The sequence below is a fragment of the Lepisosteus oculatus genome, chromosome 12, assembly GCF_040954835.1.
Source record: "Lepisosteus oculatus isolate fLepOcu1 chromosome 12, fLepOcu1.hap2, whole genome shotgun sequence".
NCBI classification, from domain to species: Eukaryota; Metazoa; Chordata; class Actinopteri; order Semionotiformes; family Lepisosteidae; genus Lepisosteus; species Lepisosteus oculatus.
Genome location: NC_090707.1, coordinates 26,013,089 through 26,037,432, shown reverse-complemented (window position 1 = coordinate 26,037,432; position 24,344 = coordinate 26,013,089). Strand labels below are relative to the sequence as shown.

At 36.0% G+C, this 24,344-nt stretch overlaps 1 protein-coding gene across 5 annotated transcripts; it reads right to left on the bottom strand.

Annotated features, from left to right (window-relative positions):
* Positions 1-2,277: 2,277 nt before the first annotated feature.
* On the bottom strand, positions 2,278-24,094 carry LOC102682725 (CASP8 and FADD-like apoptosis regulator). 5 transcript variants are annotated; one of them, XM_015359120.2, is made up of 11 exons: positions 23,904-24,094; positions 22,833-22,912; positions 21,249-21,640; positions 20,809-20,914; positions 13,364-13,499; positions 9,912-9,970; positions 8,680-8,746; positions 8,474-8,526; positions 6,553-6,631; positions 5,087-5,582; positions 2,278-3,570 (listed from the first exon to the last, which is right to left on the bottom strand). In XM_015359120.2, exons 3-11 carry the CDS (start codon positions 21,539-21,541, stop codon positions 3,441-3,443), a joined length of 1,419 nt encoding a protein of 472 aa, XP_015214606.1. In that variant the 5' UTR covers positions 21,542-21,640; positions 22,833-22,912; positions 23,904-24,094; the 3' UTR covers positions 2,278-3,440. The 5 variants fall into 5 exon arrangements, with proteins under 5 accessions (XP_015214606.1, XP_015214614.1, XP_015214608.1 ...); XM_015359128.2 differs by having other exon boundaries at positions 6,553-6,628; XM_015359122.2 differs by having other exon boundaries at positions 23,999-24,093.
* Between the last annotated feature and the right edge of the window lie 250 nt (positions 24,095-24,344).

The following is a 24,344-nucleotide window of genomic DNA, read 5'->3' as shown; positions in this document are numbered from 1 at the left end:
TGATGCAGTGAGTTCTGCTGCAGCAGAAAGTGCCTGGTGTGGGAGCTGTGAAGGTTATGCAGACCACATGGTCCGCGATATGAGATGATGGGGCAGTCAGAGAAAAGGTTACCAGTGGAGGGATCATCCTGTAAGATGGGGTAGTTGTCGTTAATGGTCCTGACGACAGAAAGGGTGTTAGGGAAGCACCGTCCCATCATTTGAAGATTACTTCTTCAATTTTTAAAAAAATATTGACACAGCTATTAAGTATTAAGACATGCTTATTAAAGAGCTTTTTAAGAAAATACAATTGTTTTCTAATGTTCACTTTTTAAGGCCAAAATGGCAACTCTCATGATTACATTATGATATTAAAGTCCTGTTCACGCGAACATACAGAAAATACTAGTATACTAGTAGTAAATGCAAAATGAACCACTCCCTTTCCCCCACCGGCTAAATAGAGAAACAAAATTGCAGACATCCTTGCATCCAGTAATTCAGTACTTGAACTGCCTAGACAGTTACTACTATTGAAGTTCACGGTACCTGGCCTGGTCACGTGTTTACTGAAAAAAAAGGTGCTATATATCGGGAAGGAAAGCACATGGGACACATACTTTCAATGGTACAAACAAGCACAAATGGAGCACTAAGGAGACCATTTTGGTTCTCCTGTGCTGTTGCAGAAGGTGTCACACCCCAAAAACGAAAGCACTATAACTAGGGAAGGAAAGCAGCACAAACGTTACTTTCAACAGCACAAACTCAGCACTAACGAACGTGGTGGGCTTTGGGGTTTGTGTGGTTTGTAGGGGTCCAACTTCACAGAGCTCTTTAATGTTTACTTAACGATGGAGCGAACGTAAAAGGAAAGATTAAAGTATATAAATTAGATAGTTTATATATTTGGTTTGAATAACAATCCCATGCTCTACTGATACTGTAGCTTATTGGGTTTTCATTCAGAACCAAATCATCAATTAGATATTTGATCCCATTACTGGGTTATATTAGCCCAGATATAGGGTATTTTTAACCATTGACACAACTGTGATTATATGGACTGGATATTACTACCTCACCAGAATTTGTTGTTTTAGTTGAGAAACCATTGACTTGGTTCATAAACAGCCTAGTCCTCTACGGAGACCATGTTTTCTGTTTTTTATTCTATCAAAGTTCTAAATGACTTAATTTTATCAATTATATGACCGATTGAAAATTCTAAACACTGCTGCCAGGTTTAAAGGGATGGTGATTTAAATGTACATATAAAGCTTCCAGACACGTAAAGCAGAAGGGTTGTGCTGCTGCCAGAAAAGCTGCACAGATGTATAAATCTTCCAAGGTTAACAATCCAAGCGTTCCTCCTACTGGCCAAAATATTTAGAAGCAAAACCTCATAATTCTTGCTATTCTATGTGATACTAAAGACAACCACAGATTACTGTTTCACAGGCTGGGTGGTTGAGTCTTATTTTCCTTTCTAGAACAGACCAATTGGGTAGAAATCATGTTGAATTGAGCTCAGGAACTAGCCTTATTATATCATGTTGGTCAAAACCATGTTAGTTGAGAAATAGCTGCATATTGGAATAATGTAGCACAGTATCATGTTACAACAGATACATAGTATTCATAATGTATATCCGAATTTAGTATGTATCAATTACACAGGCACAGAACAATGTAATGGGTCACTGCTGAAAGTAGAGACCTAAAAGGCAATTGGCAATTCCAAACCATATTATAATAGAACACAAATATCGGTAAATAAGTGAAAAGTTAGACAAATGAATTGTGAAGCAATATATCAATTAATAAGTTTACAGTATCAGTGTACTGATAGTCTTTTTGTTGATGTTCTTCTAATGAAATACATTTTAAACCAAAATAAAAAAAATTAGACATTATAAAAATTGTTTAAATAATACACAATCATATTCAGTATTATTCTCAAATGAACAAAAAAACAGAACATTTCCAATGTACAGAAAACATAATAATATAACATTCTGGTTATAGACAATTTAAAATTAAGTTAATTGACTAAAATTATTTGTAATTTCAAACATTGTGACTAAAGTGGATTTCACAATGCAGATCAGTGTACATATACAGTATATTGTGTTATATGGAGTAGCAGACTGAATTACTTCAGCAGACTGAAGTAATGCTACCCTATATTTTAGTTAATTCACAAGAACACTACTTGGAGGGATGCAAAAGTGTTCAATTAATTATGTATAGTTAAACAATATAATTAATATAGTTAACAAAACATAAATGCAGTAGAAGTGTATAATTGTCTTTATATATAGACAGAGATATGAGGGACAATAGGAAGGTTTTGCAATTCACATTTATCTTAAGTATCTTAGATGCTTTCTATTGTTTAGATACAAATAACACAGGAAAGTAGAGTAAAACTCTTAAAATTTTAACTTTCACGGACACTTTACTGTCAAAAAGATTTCAGTTATTTTTTATATTATTCGTATTCTTATTCTTATTAATAATAATAATAATAATGAAAATAATAATAATAATAATAATAAATTATCCCAACATTTGCAGGCACAATCACCCTTAAAAAGTAATGTACACTTCAGTTATCTCATTTGGTTACTAGTCATACCAAAGACAATGACTATCTCTTACACTCTGTTATGCAAATAAGTTTTTACTTTACAAGCTTTTTAATGCTTAATTAGTTAATAAATAATGCCTGTTTCACAAAAATAAATATTCCCAGGGAGAACATGGTAGTCTTCTGGGAGAAAGGAACGTTGGCTGAGGGCTGTGAAGTGTAATACTTTTTACGTTCTTCACTAATAGTTTCTACAATGAGCTGCTCAACCAAAACACACAGCTGCCATCCTGACACACTTAGTTAGATAAAACAATACAAGGATCAAAATTATTTTTGGTCTCAGATTCAGACTTCAACAAAAAACATTAGTACATCTTATTTTCTATAAAGACATATCTATGCATCTCAAGCACAGCCACAAAAAATTATTTGATTTGACTGGTTTGGTAGGAAGGTTCTATACAATTTCTCAAGAAGTGCAAAATAAACTGCCTCTTTACTAATAGAATTAAGATTTCTTAAAATAACAATTAGGATCATATTCATTTACTAACACAGTAATTTTACTTTTTGACAAATAACTGAACATTACTGTTTTAAATTACTGTACTAATCTTTGATTTAATTACAGCAATTGGGCATTTTTAAATGTGAATTAAGAACAGTTTTACTGTAACAGAAAAATAAGAGAAAGAGATAAACCAAAAACAACTAATACAACATTTATAACACATTTACTCTTGAATTTAAAATAATGCACTTATTCTGTAAAATCACTAGAGGGCTCCAATACAAAACAATTGGAAGAATAAGTAGGCAAAAAAGTATAGAAAATGTTAGTGGGAGCCAGCAACCTTCTCCTCTAGGATAGTATGAAATTCTTTCTCAGAGTGAAACGGAGACTGATGCAGTACTTATTAGTAGGGTTCCTCTGGTTGTGATCGTAGATCATGCCATTGACTTCTGTGTGGACATCAATCAGATCCATTTTCCTTTAACAAATCAGATTAAATTAATTAAGAGACTTTAGAATTTCAATGAGTATTTCAAAAATATTCAGAACCTAAATATTTATATATAAAATATGTATATTTATTTACTAACATAGCAAGTTAGATGTAAGTATAACTAACAACTATAAACTATTTCTACACCAGTAGAATAAGCATCAGACCGTGTGCCATAAGCAAATCCAGCAGATTTGTGCTCTACCTCTGTTATATTACAACTACAATTATAGTTATAGTAGAACAATAATTATTTTATTGTAGCAGGACTGTGCTTTACTTTCACTAAACTTTTGGAAGAGATATCAGACTAAAAGCAGTAAGCTATTCTATATTTACAGCACAGTTCTCAATTATGTAATTATACAGATTTACATATATAATATTGGTTACTTAGTATTACTTATTTTATTTTAATATCACTATAATATTGTTAAATAATTATACTAATCTACAGTACATATATAATATTGTTTTCAGATGTGAGGCATCCAGTTATTCTGAGATGTACAGTGCTTACTTTACACCCAGAACCACAGTTCTGACAACAGTTCAAATTCAGCAGGTGGACAAATTAATAAAATTTAATTTATAAAGGACAAAAAATAGAAAAAATTGAAATTACTAATGTTTTATAAGCCTTTACATTGTGGGATTACATAAATTAGGCCACCATTGCAAATCCCAATCTAAAGCATTTAAAGATGAAGTGTGGAATGCCATTTTCTACGTTCTATTTGAACACTGAAACATCAGTGTAGTAGTCCTTGCACTTGTTCTGCAAGCTGGACCTCGCAGAAATCAGACTCCCCACCAGACATAAGCATCTGATGCAAGGTTGACTCAGCACTCTCCTGATAAGACACTAAGTTCATGGGCACCTAACAAGGTGGAGACACCAATGTTGCACATACAGAAAGAAAATTAGCAAATTTCAAATCAGACTTTGTGCTTTGGTAAGCCAACTGTTTTTTGCCACTGGATGAACAGTATGATAATGAAATAAAGACAGGTTATAACAACTTATACTTTGATTGCAGGGCCCAAATTGTGGTCCATGCATTGAATTTTATCCGTTGAGCCATTCAGGAGCTCCTAAAGGTACATTACTAAAAATCATCCCAGACTTGGAACTTCAGTCATTATCGTATTATAGCCAAGATCACAAAGCATAAACGTGCAATTAGCTGAGTCATTTGTTAGCCAATATCTTCACTTTTGGTCTAAAACCAGCTCCTGCAAATTTACAGTGACATCAAGATGCCTCTTCTCCAATCAGCACTCTCCTGTAAGGCGCAGTGGAGCTTATGATCCAATGACTAAAAAGTGTGAAAGATGTGCCCTTTAGAGGAGCTAGTCTTTATATTCCTTATGATGTACAGGAACTGGAGGCATAATACCACGTTTTAAACTAATAGCAATTCCAAATTGATTATGAGGGAAAAAACAGTTGAGAATGCTAATATTTAGAATCTAATTTAAAAAAAAGAAATTCCCTTACCTTTTCTGTCCCTTTATTAAACCAGCTGAGAGCGCCTGAAAATAAACAGAACTATGGTGTACTTTTTCTAGGTGACCGGCCTCTGTTTCACAGTAGCTCCAAAAAAGGTCAGCTTCAGTTGGGATTGACTCCACTCTGTGTACAACCACAGGCATGTCCGCTTCTATGTCATCACTGTCATCATAGTATGGCACAGGCTCTGACAGCACGTAGTTCTGAATGAAGAATAGTTTGGGTTTGCCCAGGAGGCCAGGACAGTGCTCCGGAGTGAAAAGCTGCCTGATGTTATCAAACAGCAACCCAGGGCCCTGTGTCTCAGTGCCCAGCATTCCAGTGGCAGTGCCACGACTAATGATGCAGCAAACAAAGCAGTCCAGTCTTTGGTGGTCAGTCATCCTGGCCGTCTCCTTCAGAAAGGCCAGGGTGTCATTCAGGCTCAACCACTTATACAGGATGACTTTGAAGCGCAGTTTGGTGAAGGTTTCATGAAGCATGTCTTGTAAAAAAAGTATAAAGGATTGGGAAAAAAATCACCAACACGGCTCACATAGAGTACAACAGGCATTGCTGTGAAATATTTTGTATTTTATTTGTTGTTTTTCAAGAAATCTTTATGGCTACTATTTGGCCACCAAATATTTGGTGTAGTTTTGCTGTGTATAAAGATTAAACATCCAGGATGTCCAGGTATGCCGTGACAGACTGAAATGTATGACAAATTAATCTAAGTTTAAGATGTAACAACTGCATCAGCAATTATATTTATGGTTATAAAGTGTTCTTTTCAAGAAAGAAATGTTTACATTAAAGTAAATTCATTTTTTAAAGAAATCTATTGTTGGATGAACCTATGCCTTACCAATTTCAGTAAAACAGAACACCTTTAAAACTCACTTCAAACAAAAAACATTTGTTTTTAAAACAATACTGATTGTTTTTGATACATTTAAATTACACATTTCATCTAAACTTAAATTTTAGGAAATAGAAGTACAGATGGAAAGAAAGAATATGTACTTATATACAGTACAGTATTATCAATCCATCCATTTTCTAACCACTGTAGGGGAACCAGACCCTATTCTGGCAAGTAGAGGGTGAAAGGCAGTATCCGCCCTGGATGGAACACCAGTCCATCCCAGGGCAGACACAGACACGCACATATTCATATCACGGCCACTTTTCCCAGACACCAATTAACCTACCTGTATGTTTTTGGACTGTGTGAGGAAACCAAGGCATCCCAGGGAAACCCACACAAGGAAGGGGAGAACGTAATCCACACAAACAGCACCCCAGGTCTGGAACTGACACAGGGCCCAGCACTGCAAGGCAGCAATGCTAACCACTGCACAACCATGCTGCACTACATTAATTTTTACTCCTAATTTACTTGTTATATTTTTCTCTTTTATCACGTCGAACTGTAACTATTGCAACATTTTCTGAGTCAGAGATACACTTACCTCCATCATTACCAACACAGTCTATGATCAGGCAAATTCCCCGAGGGTCCGTCTGCATTCTGTACACATCCTCAAGCTGCTTTAGCACAAAAAGAGACAAACAGCTTAGTTTTAAAAGGCATTTCAATCTACACTAACTTTAGTAGAGAGATCATATAAATGGTTACAAATAAGAAAAAGACATTTGTGCCATCTAGAACATATTTGGATCAATTAATTTGCCATCTTAGTAACTAATTGATACAAAGATCTCTTCTTGCTTTTTCTTGAAAGAAGCCATGGTATCAACTTCAACAATATGGCTGGATAGCTTGTTCCAGACTCCTGCTGCCCTTTGGGTCAAAAGTGCCTCTCCTTTTCAATTATAAATGTTCTTCCACATAGTTTCCTGTTAAAACTCCCATAACAACATTATACAATTTTATACAATACTTAAAAATACTAAACATATAGTTTGCAAAGAACCACGAGCTGGAATACATCATGGGGTTTACAGACAGCAAAGATACTTAAAGGCACATGAAAGGAACACACACCTGAGTAACAGTTACAAATCAGAGGAGGACATTCCAGAACTGTTAGTGTTATGCATTTACTGCTGGATCAGTATACTGAAACAGTATACTGAACTTTCAATTTTTTTTTAGTTTTTACACTTCAAAACATTTTGCCAAGCAACACTTTGCACTTCTGCACTCTTCTCCTCATTCTATGAAGATATCACTTACATCGTTCTCACATGCACTGTAAATTTAGAAAGACTGTTTGGTTTCAGTATTCCTTTAGCATGCTTTACCAATACTGGACAGTGTTTAACACATCTAGTGTTCGATGATGTCATTTGCACACACTGGGAACATTAACATTGCATATAATGAATGTCAAACATGGAATCATGCTGGAATCATTCTTTGAGCTGTGTTCCACATGTTAGAGTATCAGTGCTGCTATTAATAAATACTGAAAGCATACTCACCACCTAGTGTTAAGAGTACTTGCTACCCCTACAATGTAATACCAGCTGTGAGGACTTTGACTTCAGGTAAAATGTCGATTTGTATCTGCACCATATTTACCAGAATGCTGTCAGAAATGAGAAGCTACCTTCAGTCACCTGTGTGGTTGGTGCGAGACAATTGGTCAGGTGACAATTTAAAAAGCAGAAAGCTGAGGCTTTGAATCATCAGTCACTATCTGCAGTCTGGGGACAGAGTGCAGATCCTCTGTTATGCAAGCTGTACCGGAGGGAGTGAGACAATGAAACCACAGACTGACTGAATGTGTATGAGTTTTGGAAGTCACTATGAAGAATGTCGGGAAGAAACAGAGTTTTATGAAGTGGCTTAGAATGATACTGAAGTTAAAGGCCGTTAAGCAGCTTAGCTTCCTGGCTGTGATAGTCAGGAACTGAACAAGTCTAGACAGTAGTTCAAAAAGTAGCTTAGGCTTTTGTTTTGGTGTTTGGTTTGTGGTTGTTTTTTTTATTTTTGCACTGTAAATAAAAGCACTTTTCTTTAACTTACAGCTACTTTATGTTTTTGGTGAAAGGATCAAATTTATGAAACCCTGCACCAGGGGGTGCTACACCATCCTTTTGGGAATGAGGACCTTACAATTGTGATGATTGACTCATTGCAATGTCAAAAAACATAGAGAAGCACAAATTAAAGCAAGGTAAAGTTATAACATGGGAATCTTGGTAAAGGTACTTTTTCATAAGGATTTTAAGAGAGACCACTCCACAAAGCTTATGGGCTTTGCCCAGATAAAATTAAATGTGGAAGAGATAGTCACATAAGACAATCTGATGGAAATCACTCCTCTTCTACTGTCATCATCCTATACCACATGTTAATTCACCGAGCTTTCTGTACTACATGAACACTGAAGTGCATAATCTCAAAAGGATCACTCAGATCACCTGACTGTACTGCATTCCTGTTTCAGGCACTCCCGTTTTGATTTTCTCTGGAGCTGAAATACACAAATGCATTTATTAAAGAAGAGCAAAGTACCAACATTAGAAGACAATCAGTTATAAATTAGCTGTATTTTGCTGATAACATAAGAAGCTGCACTGCTGGGATACAACCAAGATGCTCAAAAAGGCCTCAGCTTGTAACTCACCATGAGCTGTGGAAGATTTCTGAAACACAGTTTGTGGGACAGCTTGAGAGCTACTCGCCTCTGGAGACTGCAGGAGAGCAAACACAAGGGCAAGTTTAAAGGTCTTCTTCAAGACACGCATGAAAGCAATCTGGGCACATTTTCTAGATCTTCATCAAGCAAATAATGGGAAGTAGTAAAAAGATAAATGCAATACTTTAATATATAGCAAAAATGTATAATTTAATTTTAGGGAAGTTATGTTCAAACTTTACAACCCACTAGTAAGGATTATGTCCACTTTTAATCACTATACCACAAAAAAAATATTACTGCCTTAAAAAGAAGTGACAATAACCAAGAATGATTCCTGGTCTCAGGGGACTGTTATATATAGATAGGTTAAAAGAGATAACACTCTGAAATCTAGAACAAAGAAGAGTGAGGGAAGGATTGTGTTCAAGTACATAAACTCCTAAGGTGTTTTAAAGCAGCAGATGTCTCTTGATTCATTCCAGAGTCATTTCTACGGCTTCCAAGCCAGGACATCATTTTTCTTCTCCTGTCCAGAGAGCAAAACAGAATATATCTGCACTTTGAGCACCACAAGCTTGCTTGTGGTGAAAAATAACTGTAAAAAATACTATTTTTTACTATTACTATTTATTTAAAAAATAAATAGTAAAAAATAACTGATTTTTTACTCGCAATGACCTCACGTCAGTTTTCTATCTCCCTCAAAGAGGTATTGATTTGGACCAGTGATAACCGCAGCTCCACCCGAACACCACACTGTGACAGGGTGCAGACAGTATCAAACCAGGTGACTATCTTAACTCTATGAAACATAGAAAAAAAGATTTATTAAGGTTGTAGAATACTAAACATTTCTGCCCTGATTTGAACAATCCTTGAACAGGCATCCCAGATAGGCCACTTAGATCCAAACTCTGAGCAAAACAGTCTGATGAAATTTTAGTTTCACATAGCTAATGAACTACCAAATAAGCTTAATGAACAGAATGACCAGCTCTCGTTGGCAGACCTTTCTGATCTTCTCAAGAGATGATAGCTGAGACAGCTATCTCTGTACTTGGGAATACAGACTTTTGTTTCATGCTCAGAGGTTCAGAAAAATATCATTTTTAAAATTAATTATAGCCTTATTTCCATTTCAGAACATAGTCTGGTTCAATGCAAACTTCCTGGTAGATAAGTCTTTTTATAGTGATAGCAATTCATAATGTACTTACAGGTCTGAAGCACTGCCTTTTCTCCCTTTCAATCTGCAAATCAGCAGTTGACTTTGCACCTGTAATTTAAACAGAAGAGCTCTTTATAATAATATAGAACATTTCACAGGCATAAAAACAGCATCTCCGAGAGCAGCTGAGCAAAAGCTTTGTGTTTCACTGTAATCAGTTCCTGCCAGGATAAGGTGACTACTCATTTGGAGGCAAACTCAAACTAAACACTGAAATAAATTTCATTTATAATATTGTTACAGCTTTAGGTGACTGAATTATAATTCCTCTCACTAAAACTGTGCAAGAGAATAAAGAATTAATGTGCCTCTAATTATACTAGTCGTTCGGGTATGTTATAGTGAAATCACTTACAAGTTGTGGGGTTATGAATATTTATTTTACTTATTGACTAAATAGCTCTGTCAATCTCTGATTTTCACTATTTTCGTAACCCCCAATTTGAAACAATGTTAATAACAATACTGTTGGGCAAGTGAGTATATGTCTGGGAAAGGTAGTGGTGTGCTATAATATTTCTATATTACAGGTATATATGCATTATATATGGATAAAATAAAGGAAAATGGGTTGTGAGATGGAAAAGGCTGAGAAATTCTATAATAATACACTTACTCTACAACAACTATGTGACAACCACCATTCTTTGTATAGGGCAGTTCCAGTAATATCCACACATAAGAACTCATGATGACTACATGAAGGTTTATTGTGGAGTTTTTCAAGACAACAAAGACACAAACCGTAACTGCTACCAAACCGAAAAAACACTAGCATCATATGAGCCTTTTTTATTTCAAACACACGATCAACTAAACCCCATGTGACAATATAAACACTAGCAATTTTCACTAGTCAAATTCACATTGATTACTATGTCAACTGTTACAGCAATCGCATTATCTAACTGCCAAATTCAAACTAGCAAATGAAGGGACTGCTATAGCAGCCGACTTGTCACTAGTGGTAGAAGCATGTGGTAGTAACAACTACAGTACAGAGAGGAGGAGGTAGAGTAAACCACATTTCAGCTGTACATGGAAAAACAAGTTAAAATCCAAATTGGCAAAAATGCAAATTCCCAAAATACTACATTTTTATATATGTATGTTTCTCTTTGAAAGTGCACAGTTTAGGTAACCTTTTCCATTTTCTCTCATTTTTCATTTCTAATTTCTATCTGTACATATACCAACAAATGAGCAAAAAAATGAAAGTACACAACTGCTCTTCAGTCTTTTAATAAGGCTCACACAAGCGACAACACAAGAACTGAAATAATCATTAAATCATTCAGCTCAAAGTCAGGGCTTGTCAGAACTCAAATCAACTAATGCCTTGGACAAATGCCATTAATGACATCACAGTCAGTCTATGTATTTTAAGCTTCGGGATAAAGTGCTTTTCTGGATGTTCACCATATTTGGTCATGAAGTTACCTTCTTAACAGAAAAACATAAATATTTTGACCTTTCATAAAAGAAGAAAACTGAAACCAAACTACAGAGATTCTTATAAACTGAGCATTTACTGTATATGATATTCAATCCTTCTGAGTTTCTTTTGATAAATTATTTCATCACAAGAAAAATCTGGAACAAAGTTGTCCAAGTTCAATTATTCTGATGCACAAAAGAACCACAAGACTTCTTCAACACTTGATATCTTCTAGATGTATTCAACTATTTTAAATGCAGATACCAAACAAAATCAAAAATACAAATCAGGATAAGCTTCCTGTGTCCTAGAAAGGTGGCACACTGTCAAAACAAAAAATTAAGTTAGCACTCAAAACCTAGATATTTTGCTATATGTGTCATACCACCTCCGTATGGGCCTAAACATTTGGCCTCTTAGGTTTTGTACTGGTTTTATTTTATAGCTGAATATGTGTTTTTTTATTCCAATAACAAAAATACTTAAGTTTTACAGCACTTTGCCTTTCAATAATAGTCAAAACTAGAAAGTCTAGCATGTCAACATTACAAATGTATTTGTTTTATTCTGACATGCAATGTACACGAATCAGTTGGAACTCTTCTTTTTTTTGAGTTGTGTACAGTGTTTTAGAATAGAAATGGAATTAAAAATGGTCAAGGAGTGAAATCCCAATTCCCCCCAAAAAATAAAATTCAAGATTGTAAATTTGAATTAGCATTTAACCAATATTGATAATAAACTTCCCTGCCTTGCACCCATTGCTTGCTGTGATAGGCTCCAGCTCCCCCAAGAGCCTGAAGAAGCAGTTAGAAAATGGAAGGATGGAGAGTAAATTTCAAGGTGGTGGAATTCTGAATTCTTAGTGCATCAGGACCCTCCCTGAACGTTAACAGTTCTCAGCAGCATTGACACAAAAGCTGTCTCTGGGATACACCACTCTTCCTGTAGTGAAGGCTGGATGGTAACAATTATCCCTATTGATATTCATTGGCTTTGGTGAAATGGTTGCACAGATGTTACACTGGACGCAGATCAGGAAAAAATCTGGCTATGGCAAGATTTTGATACAGTTTTCTGTAATGCCACTTTATTCCTAGCATTTTGAGCTTGTCTGACCCTACTGAAAAAATTGACACTTCCGGACAGGCTTGCCAGAACACACAAAATATTGGATGAGAACTTAAATTAAATTAATTAAATTGAGTATACTGCTAAACAGTTATTTTTTCCCTTAATCTGCACAATAGGAGATTATGTAAAATATCCAAGGAGACTATCTTTATGTTAAAGAAAAATGCTGAAAAGGCTTAATGCTCATCACAATGTATGCACACACTTTCTCCTAATTAATTCATTTTCAATCAAATCTATCAAGGAAAAATTCATTGGAAAATAAAACACGACAACACTCCACTGGAATAGCCTCTCATCTTACAGATCATTTACAAGCTGACGATGAGCTACAGTCACTCTGTGATATATATATATATTATAGTAATATATATTACAATATATATGTCTGGAATGCATCACGTTGCAGCGTCTGCACTTGAAAACAATTTTGCAGACAGGTCATTTTGATAATGCAGGATGGTGTTATTAGGCTTTAGGCGTCATTAGGCAGATTTTGGCAGATTTAATACTACACAAACATTTTTCTGGCATTTTAAGACATCAAATAAATTAACCTCAATAGTTTTATTATACAAAAGAATAATAACATTTAAATATACAAAGAGTCTGTCTGTTATTTAGAAACATTATGCATGTGCCCAGTGACCTACTGCCATAAAACTTAAGATAGCTAAAAATGTATAAACTTTCCATTTCTGTCTAAGCTAAATAAACTTCATTTTTTGAGAAACGTGATTGAGAGCAAGGAATTTGGTGATTTATCTCCTCTCATTTATAATCTCACTTCTGTTCTAATTTCAAGACTCCTGGTAGAAGAATTTTTCAAACTAATGGAATATGAATAGTTGTAAGTTCCCCCTTCTTACCTTTCCGCTGAAACACATTAATCTTCTTGGCTAAGTCTATTCTGTGAATGCCTCGTAAGCACTGCTCTATCAAATCCAGATTCTCATGAGAGACCATGTCCACCTTTTCCAGCTCCACTATGACATCGAGAAAACTCTGCAAAAAGTGTTAGAAGAGCAAAGTTAAGCGCTGCTTTTTGTCACTTTCCACAAGTGTTCAATTTTAACTCTTGTTCATTGCAACCAGAAATTGTGAATCAAGTGTACTTTATGTACAACACTTATACTATGGAAGATGTAGATCACATACATAGTTTTCCTCTGAGCTTTGCAATCCGACTTACATCTAGTTAAGAGCATAGGCTACACTTTCACCCATCTGTAAGCATCACTTTTTTTTATAATTTCAATACTATGTATAATCTTGTAATACTACAGGATCATCAAGTTGAACATCAAACTATCCAAACAATTTCAGCTTTATCCCAGCTAACCTGGATATATCAGGCTTCTGAAATCCCCAGCTGAACTCAAGTAAATACAGGAAATTAAGTTAAACTTTAAGGACATCCCCAAAACTTTATCTTCAAACAATTACAATATTTTTAAGGTCATGATTTACACAACTACAATTTTTTTTTATTCAGAGAAAGTCCCCAATTTTCAGTGGACAGTTTATCATTTTGGTTTATTATCAATTAATGCTATGCTGTATTTTTCAGAGATATGTTGAAGCAGAACCCTTTAAAAAACATTCTGACTTCACAAATACACAATGCAGCTGTATCTGAATTTCCGAAGACAGTAAGATCACAGTGTTCTGTGTGCTGAAGTTATTGGGAATGTACTTTGAACCTTTTTTTAATATCAAAGATGGTGTGTAGAAAAAAGTCTAAACTAGCAAGCACATCAACTACAGGCACGAAATATACTGGTAATTAAGGGTGCAGCTAAAACACAAAGCAGTAGGTGCAGGGGTAATCTAGGACCAGGAATGAGTACCACTCTTGTACTCAGCAGTTCCCAAACCAGGTCTTGGAGGACGATGCAACGGCAGATTTTTGTTCTCAGCCAAACTTTCAGCTACATAACAGAATACTTAACTGGCTTAATTACAGGTTTCATTTGATCATTGTCACTGTTCTTAGTAGACAGAAAGAACACCTAAAAATCTGTTTTACATTATGATGTAATCCACACTTTCTACTAATAATTTATAACAGCTTTGACAGCTTTGATCCACATTACAAAAGGTATATAGAAACCTTCTGAAATAAGTTAAATGAAGTGAGATAAGATATATTTGAGGCCTTTAGGCAATGTGACAGAGAAAAGCAAAAGATTCAAGGTCTTGAACAGAGGAGACAATGTGGGGATATGATACAAAATTTTAAATCCTGCACCCTACTGAGAAAGACAGATAAATGAAAATAGTAATAATAGTGTTGTTGGTGTCAAGGACAATCCACTCAAGCATAATGTTAAAGCATATTCCCTGGGACCATTCCAGAAAAGGTTACATACTGTACATACAGCTACTGTATATAATCTAGAAAGATCAAATGGCTTCCTCTTGTTTGTAATGTTGAGTTATTATGACAAAACAAGAGGTATCTTATGAGGGTTGACAATGAGCCTGCTTGCAAAGGAGAAATAAAATATCCACCTCAATTTTTAGGATGTTTACAGCCTGAATACCACCTGTATACTCCAGACTGTACCCATTAATTTATTCAGTTTCACATAAGCCCTGGACTTTCAGCAATACCAAAATAAGTGTGTAGGCATCTTATTTACAGTACCAGCATTTTGTTTAAACTACCTCACAACAAAAACACAAAAATCCGAAGGATTGATGCATATGACTTCACATCAGTCGAAGTACAATTCAGTCGGAAGTTTTATTTTCTATCCAAGAAACGTTCAGTCCAACAAACTTCAAAACCACATAAAACCTATACAATACTTAAACGTAAAACCTTCTGAGTCAAAAGAGGCACCGTGTGTCCTTTACGGGGCCATCAGCAATTTACAAACTGCTCACCCTGATGGCTGTGTTATTGTTGCTGGCGATTTCAACCACGCAGATTTTAAGGCAGTCCTCCCTAAATTCTACCAATATGTTAACTTTGCAACCAGAGTGGCGAACATACTGGACTAAGCTTTTACAAATATCCACGATGCATACAAAGCTGCCCCCCGCCCCACCTGGGCTACTCTGACAACACTTCTGTGATGCTTATTCCAGCACACAGACCAGTGCTCAAACATGCCAAACCAGTTTTGAAACAGTTCAGGGTATGGCCAGAGGGAGCCACTTCAGCATTACAGGGGCTGCCTTGAGCACACAGACTGGAATATTTTCAGGGAGGCCGCTACCTATGAAAACTATGTCAATCTAGAGGAGTATGCAGCAACTTTGACTAGCTACATCAGCAAGTGCATAGATGATGTCACTGTCTCTAAATCTATTATCACACAGGCCAACCAGAAGCCATGGCTGACTGCAGAGGTCCGCGCACTACTAACAACTCGCAATGTAGCACTTAGATCAGGTGACAAGGAAGCCCTTTGGACTGCGAGGGCCAACCTGTCTCGTGCCATCAGGGAGGCAAAGCGCAACTATGCATGGAAGATTCATGGTCACCAGAGACACGCGGCACATGTGGCAGCGTACCCAGGCCATTACTGATTACAGGACTACTCCACGCGCCAGTGACGGAGAGTCCTCCCTTCCGGATGCGCTGAGTGACTTTTATTCACAATTTGAAGCACTAAATACAGTGCCTTTGAGAAAGACCATACCTCCTCCCAATGATCAGGTGCTTTGCCTGTCTGCAGCTGAGAGGAAGACATTAGCAAAAGTTAACCTGGACCTGGCAATATACCTGGTGGCGTGCTCAAGGAATGTGCAGCACAGTTAGCTGATATTTTTACAGACATTTTTAATATCTCCCTGTGCCAGGCTGTCATCCCTCTATGTTTCAAGACCACCATGATTATACCAGTGCCGAAGAAGTCTACTGTGTCCTGTCTCAATGACTATTGCCCTGTGTCACCCACAGCAATTGTGCTTCAAAATGCTAGTCATGGGCATAATTAAGTCCAGACTCCCCACCTCTCTGGGCCCCCTCCAGTCTGTGTATCGTCCCAACCGGTCTACCGATGATGCTGTATCCCTCGCCCTTCACCTTGCCCTGTCCCATCTGGATAAGAGGGACACTTATGTAAGAATGCTGTTCATTGACTTCAGTTCAGCATTTAACACAAACATCCCCCAGAAACTGATAGAAAAACTGAGCTTGCTGAACCTTAACACCTCCCTCTGTAACTGTATTCTGGACTTTCTGACCAAGAGACCTCAGACAGTCCGGATTGGAAACAATGTCTCTAGTACCATGATTCTGAACACCGGAACCCCCCAGAGCTGTGTATTTAGCCCACTCCTGTTCATGCTGATGACTCATGACTGCACTGCTAAGCACAGTGCAAATCACATCATCAAGTTTGCTGATGACATGACAGTGGTGGGCCTCATTAGTAACAATGATTATGCACCACACAGAGGAGGTGGAGCAACTAGCGGACTGGTGTTTCAACAACAATCTGTCTCTGAATGTCAATAAGACAAAAGAGATGATAATTGACTTCAGGAGGGGCCACGCTGATCACTCTCCACTGCACATCAACAGCTCCCCTGTGGAGACAGCTAGAAGTACTAAGTTTCTTGGTGTGCATATCACAGATGACCTCACTTGGACCATCAACACCACCTCCCTAGCTAAAAAAGCACAACAACGTCTCCAAGTGCAACTCCCTGCAATGAATTAGCAATACAGCAGAAAACATCACTGGAGCATCCCTTCCGTCCATTCAGGACATCTACCACAAATGCTACACACATGCCTCCAGTATTGTGGAAGATCCCTCCCACCCCTCCTGCTACCTCTTTGCCCTCCTACCATCTGGTAAAAGGTATCACAGTATACGGGCCAGCTCCAACACCTTTTTTCATAGGCTGTCAGGCTCACAACACCCTGGTACCTACTGCACCTACTCCAAATCTGGAAACCTAGTTCTTTTTTGCCTAATATCAGGCATACTGTCTAAAGTATTCTTTGCACAATCCTGTAAAGTAAAATGCACTATGTACATTGCACTTTATGTACCATGAACCCTGTCAGAAATGTCTATGTCTACATTGTCTATAGCATTGTCTTATCAGTGTCTGTCTGTATTCGCACTGTAGACCTGGAGAAGGATATCTCACTCCTCTGTATACTTGTATATGGTTGGACTGACAAACTTGAACTTTTATACACTTTGCACACATAATTATTAATTATTTATGGACTAAACGACAGATTTTGGAAACTGTCAAAATATGTCTGACTGAGATATGACCAGTATGAATTTCTATCATTCCTCAAAAAGGCCCATTAAAAATAAATACAAATACAAATAAACAGCATGCATTAAACTTCCTTGAATACATGTACATGTGTATTTATTTAGCATTTATTTAAAGAAGTCTAGGTATTTTTTTCCCCAAACAGATCTTACCTATAAGTAAACCCACTTTAATTTCAAACTTCATGATGACACTTGGCTAAAGCATGGGTTTCACATTAACACAGTCTTGGGCAAGACCTAGATGCAGCTAAACATATATAAACACCCTCTGTCATACTGAATTAGTTGACCAGGAACTCATATTCTTCAACCAGTATATATCCTTTTACCTGGTACATAAGTGAAATTGTACACGGATGTTAAGCAAAGATCTGAAGTCAAGGTTTCATTATTTTCCCAATCTTTACAAGACAATAGTAACAGTTAGGGGACAATACAGTGGTCTTGAATAATCTGCTTGTCAACTTTTCCAGAATAGATCTGACTGCTCTGATTTATCCCACTCTTTAAGATTTGAATGTAGCAACAGTCTCTATCCCTTTTCAAGCTTTATTAGAAGTGATATGCTGCCAATGTCTGGAGTGAACAAAGTCTAGCTGCAGAGTTTTGCAACATATTAAGAAGAGTGTCTGAGGGCCCAGAGAGTAAGGAGTGCAGAAATCAAGCCCTGATATTATAAATACGTGAATCAGGCACTAAGCATCAGACACTGATAGAGAGTGGCACACTGTTCACTTTCAATAAACTACTTATAGAAAACTCCTAAAATAGTTATATCTACTTTGAAATAGCTGAGTTTCCTAAGAAAAAAAAGTTTTATAAATGGCGTCACAACATTTGTCCCATCATTTTGTCTATGACCAGTCCCAAGTACTCGTAGTCACAGACAATTTCTACAATTTCTACAGTCTGACCATTAATTACAGTAGGTTGGTTACATTTTTCCTAAAATCAAAGAAGTTCCTTTGTTTTCAATCGTGAAAGAGAACTCCAGTAAAATCATTTGGAATGGCACCATGGGACCCAAAAATGGGACCATGATGCTTTTCTGGGTATTTTTATATTTTGACCAGGGATATGTCATCAGCAAACTCAATGACATATCTATCTGTGTGTTTGCTCTTACAATCATTAGTGTAAAATATTTACAGTAGGGGGGACAAGACACATGCTGGTGGTGATCCTGTGGAAGTGTAGGGAATGTCAGATAACCATTTCTCCAATCTGACCTGTTGGGACCTGTTTGTTAAGAGGTCTTAGACCCATTTTATCACGTTACTGTTAAAAGTTCTTCAAGAGTTTCTGTGCAAGCAACATGATTGTATTATATTAAAAGTAGAGATAAAATCAACAAATAAGATCCTTACAAATGTCTTTGCTGATAAACCAACCAAATTAACAAACTGAGCATTGGATTGTCTACTCTCTCCTGCTGCAAGTAAGATTCTGTGTGTTCTTTGTGTTGTGTTGCTTCACTATTTATTATCACATAACTGATCTGCACATGATTGCAGAATTCTTCCTCACACATTATCTCGACATGCACGTTTCCTTACACTAATTCTCCTAAACTGCCTACACATCTCTGCTGTATCAGTTTTTATAAACTCTCTGGATTCTGGGAGATAAGAAGTGTTAGCTGAAGAGGGTGTGGGCTTTTAATCAAAACGGCTATAAAACACGTTTAAAGAATTTGACATTTGTTGCACATCCATCCCATTTAACACAAGGAATGGTATTACCATTACCTTTCTGACATATATTAGCCAAGGATTTCATACCCTGCAATGCCTATTGCCATATTATTGTCTTTTTTTCTCCTGTACTGATCCTTAGCTTTCCTTCATGTTCACCTCGCACTGCTCTCCTGACCTCTGTGTCTCTTTAAGAAAAAACAAGTTTATTTTTAAGAAATATATGTTTGTCTCTTGGCTGGATATTCACTGTCGCAGTTACCCATAGCCAAAATTAGGATGATATACTAATTGTATACTAATACAAGGTGGATGCTGAACATTGGTGGTGGTGGAGGGGATCCCCATTACCTGTAAAGCGCTATATAAGTGTATGCAATTATTATTATTATTATTATTATTATTATTATTATTATTATACTATTGTACATATCACACTTCACTATTTGTTTTTCCTGTCTGGTCTATGGCAATATTCTTCTAAAACATAGGAATGTGCCACAGATTATTCACAAAGAGAAAAATGAACCTTCTATGCAAGGTACTTTACAACATTTGAATATAAATAAACCCATAAAATGAAAATCACCTTTCACTAAAGTTCCTGTGCAAATGCAGCTTAAAAAACAAAGATAAAACTACTAGAATCTCCAGCACAGGTTTTAATGCTGAGTTATACTACAAACCATTAAGAAACAACTGCCTATGGATATTTTTCAAAAACATTTAGCACAATATCATAAATGTTGTTTCCATGTGAAAGTCGATGCTTGTCTTTTAGCCAGTGGGAAAAGAATGCATACTTCAAAACATTCAATTCATCTTTGCCCTTTAAATGTATTAATGAAAAACAGGAGGTTCAATCAGAAATCACAATAAAAAAATATCCACCCAAAACCACCCAAGATCCTCAATTTCAACCATACGTTTTAACACCTTCTCTTCAAGACTCCAGTGTTACAGAGAAAAATGATGTGCTGCATTCTGCACTTTGTTACACAAGTAGTGTTTGCTACAATACTGGTGTCTAGCGTCTTCAAAACCATTGTGACTCTCAAAGTAAATGTATTTACAATTTGACTACTGACTAATGTATAGATGGAATGCACCCATCTAATAAATGTATGGACAAATATTAACACTAAACCCTGTGACTCATTTCAAGCTTTAAAACATCATGTAGGGAATCTCTTAAACTTTCCATTTTTATATAAAATGTGCTTTATTTGCTGTCAGTGACAGCAAAGAAAATATACTGAAGACCCTGACAATGGTAGTGTTCATTAACACTGCAGTCACTTTTTTCACAATCTGCTGTTACAACCTTGTGCTTTGATATGAAAAGTGAAGTAATCATACCTTAGCCTTTTCCAGCCTCATTCTGGGCAGTGTGTCACTTAGAAGAAATATAAAAGATCGCACGTCTTCTTTACCCAATTCTTCACTTACATCTGCCATCAAGACTCTGGAATAGTAAAATCACACATTAGTGTGGTTAATGCATACATTCTAAAAAACAGTAAAGTAATATTTTTTAATACTATGGAATTTAATAAGCACAGGAAGAACTATGCAACATAAATGGTATGAAGTATGTAGTTTGGTATATTACTAACAAAATAGTTACCATGAACACTAATGTACAGACATGGGCATTCTTTCATTTTCCTTTTAAGTATGGAGAACAGAATGTTCATGAAACATCTGGACTTGGGGTTTATTACATTAAACAGGTGAATAAACTGAAAAGATTAAGAGGGAACAAAATGCATCACTCAAATAAATAAAATTAAAGTTACCTGTAATCAGAAATGAAGCATTTCCTTCCCAGAATGCTTTCCACTTCCTTTCTATTTGTCATTAGCACCCTTTTCAAAATGTCAAAACGCTTGATTCTGTATGTAAGTTCCAACAACAAAAACTGATGGTCCACTTGCCCACTTTTTAACAGAGCTTTTAACATGTCCTTGACATCTTCATTTGAACTGCACTTGTCCAGGTTGCCGCACAAATAAAATAATGTTTTGCATTCTTCAGAGTTGAGCTCATCTGCAATCTGATTAATTGTTAGGGATAAATGTCCCTCAGCCATTGCAATTGTGTGCTCTCATGCTAGAAATCAAAATACAGACTATTCGACTGTCCTATTGTCCACCTCGAATCTCTGCAGCTGTTTCCATTTTAATACCATCTGCCAAAAAATGAAAAAAATAAAATATTGACTTTGGGATGTTAAATGTTAAGAAAAAGTAGGTTTTATTAAGAAAAGATATAAAACTCCCCCCAACCAAATAATAGAGACCCAGTAATCTAATTATTATTCCAATTATTATTGTATCAACCACTAACTAGTTTTTCAGGAGACTAGTTACTTTTGTTTTCTTTTCAACCCCCAAAACAATTTTTCTGCCCTGATTTAAGAATCAAAAGTCAAAATTAAAAAACCTTCAGGGAAAGAGAAAAAAGAATAGCTGAAGCAGTGTTATTACATAATGGATTTTTTAAACAAAAAATGAGGAAACACCCCTGCACTGTCACCATATGCATCTTATTTATTTTTAATAAATATGCCACTGTAAGTATATTTTTCTATACCAGATATATTTAGTCCTTGTAAAAGCCTGCATTCTTGAGATTCATTCTTGAACGTGAGACTCGCAGATGCCACAGAACAACATTCCATTTTGGAAGGCAATGTGAACCAAAATAAATTATTTAGTAAATGATTGGAACAGCCTATATACTGTAATACTCACTGCAATCTGAATTTAAACTCCTTAGTTTGTTTCATTCAGAATAAAAATCAGTTTGTTTTACAATTTAATTAATACTTGTTCTGAATTAATTCAAATTGACGTATATATTTTATATACATAAGGCTGAAGAAGTAACAACACACTTTGACCTAGCACACTGTTCTCAACCTCTGGGCTGTAAGAGACAATCCAGTTCTTCAAATCATGAACATATTAAATTCTGTGCAGAAATGTTATTTTGACCAAATTCACCATTCAATCTACTGATGATTCAAAGAGAACATCAATGCCTGTTAAGAACTGAAATCCCTGTGCTTTAAGCGTCTATTAACAATATACTTAAAATAAGACTCAAAAGAAGAAACAAAACGGAAACACTACATTTTTGCTTGAGAAAACATTTGATCACATTCAAACTCATACTGTGGTCCACATCCTTCAGACCCTGTAATTCTACCCACAGAAGTAAACAGCTATTAAATAAAAATGCAGTTCAGTGATATAGTTCACCTAGTACATGTGTTCACTGTGTGACATGCACTTGTAGACATGTAGTTCTCCTCTTCATGGGCTCCTACTGTTCCCTCTCAGCGCATGTATTAAATGTACGTATTTATTGTTTCATACCTTCATGACTCTATGAATTTTGTCAATAAAACAGGAGTCCACACTGTCCTTCAATATCACATAGTGTACCTTGTATATACCTGAAACAAAAATACAGAATATGGAAATGAAGATTTACGTCAGACCACGACACATTAAATTGCAAGCTTAAAGTTCACGTGTTGTAAGATAACAGCTGCCAAATACTTTTGCGACTCGACAAACCACCTTATTAAATGTCATTCTCCGACTTCAATGTAACTTAAAAAAACATTTAAAACACGACAGTGAATATCAAAAACAAAAAAAATAGTAAATAAGTCGATATCTGTAGCTAGGCATGGATTGTATTCTCAGAGTTTAAAAAGTACTGAGTCGTTTTTCATTCCATTGGTCTGATCTTTACAAAGCAATGCGAAACAAGGTCACATAATATTCTGCATAATTTTACCTTCAATTGTAAACTCGGTGGTCGTGGCGCTTACCGACAATGAAATATTGATGGTTATATAAATAAGGACTTTACTTGGTATTTCCATTTTATATTTGTGAATGACATACGTGGTAGAAAACACAAGAAAAGGGATGTGAGTCACTTTGTCTCCATGACACTAAAATTCCTAGTACATTTTTTACTGAAATCGAAAATGAAATAAATTGCCCACGCAGAAAGAAACAAAGAATAACGCTGGGACTGAGAGAACGTTGTTTTTTTTACAAACAGTTGTGTTTACTTATGCAACACATAGTGCTAATCTACGTGACATTAAACTTGGACGATGATACGATAGTTCTAATTGGAATTAAGTACCATAAATCTACGGGGTGTACACAAACACAGAAGAATCACAAAAGAAAACCTAAATGCACTCTGTCGTATTAGCGTATTTCAAGATGGTTACATTGCGCTGTTATTATGGTTAAAGTCTAGAAAAAATCGATTTAAAAAGTGCTTCTTATTAGTTTAATTCAAAGTACAAATAACATTAAAAAAGCTTAAATACTGCGACCTCCTAATTCCTCTATTACTTGCGAAACTGGAGGAGTAACGAAGAACCCCGCCCAGCAAACAGGATTTCCACTTCGGATTACCTTAAAAGTAATTACATGTTGTCTCTTGACCAGAATGCGTGAATCGTAGAATGCAAATCGATGACTACACACTATGTAAATCACAATGAACATACCACATTGTTCGATGGTAACCATTTAGATGTGAACAAAATAGAAAAGAAAGCGAAATACTATTTTTATTAAGGTGGAATTCCGCTGATAACGGCCTTTCAATGGAAATTCCAGAAAAGGTTCCCCAAGCGTTATGGTAATATCTGGGGACCCAAGAAAAATCACATCCTCAGTTTCGACAGTATACATTTTAATTTATGCGTAAAATTAAATGTCTAACAACCACATCCAGTATACCACTAGCTTAAATCTAGTAGTCTAGTAATGTATATTGTAACTTAGATATGAGGAAATGTTCTCTTGACTAACACTGACGTGTATCGGAGACATTTTTTGTATTTACCACGT

Coding starts and splice junctions, on each gene's coding strand:
- LOC102682725 (XM_015359120.2), bottom strand. CDS start 21,541: ATGGCTGAGGGACATTTATCCCTAACAATTAATCAGATTGCAGATGAG. Junction 8,527..8,679: donor GAAATCTTCCACAGCTCATG/GTGAGTTACAAG, acceptor TGTGTATTTCAG/CTCCAGAGAAAATCAAAACG. Junction 5,583..6,552: donor CTGTGTTGGTAATGATGGAG/GTAAGTGTATCT, acceptor TTTTTTTACAAG/ACATGCTTCATGAAACCTTC.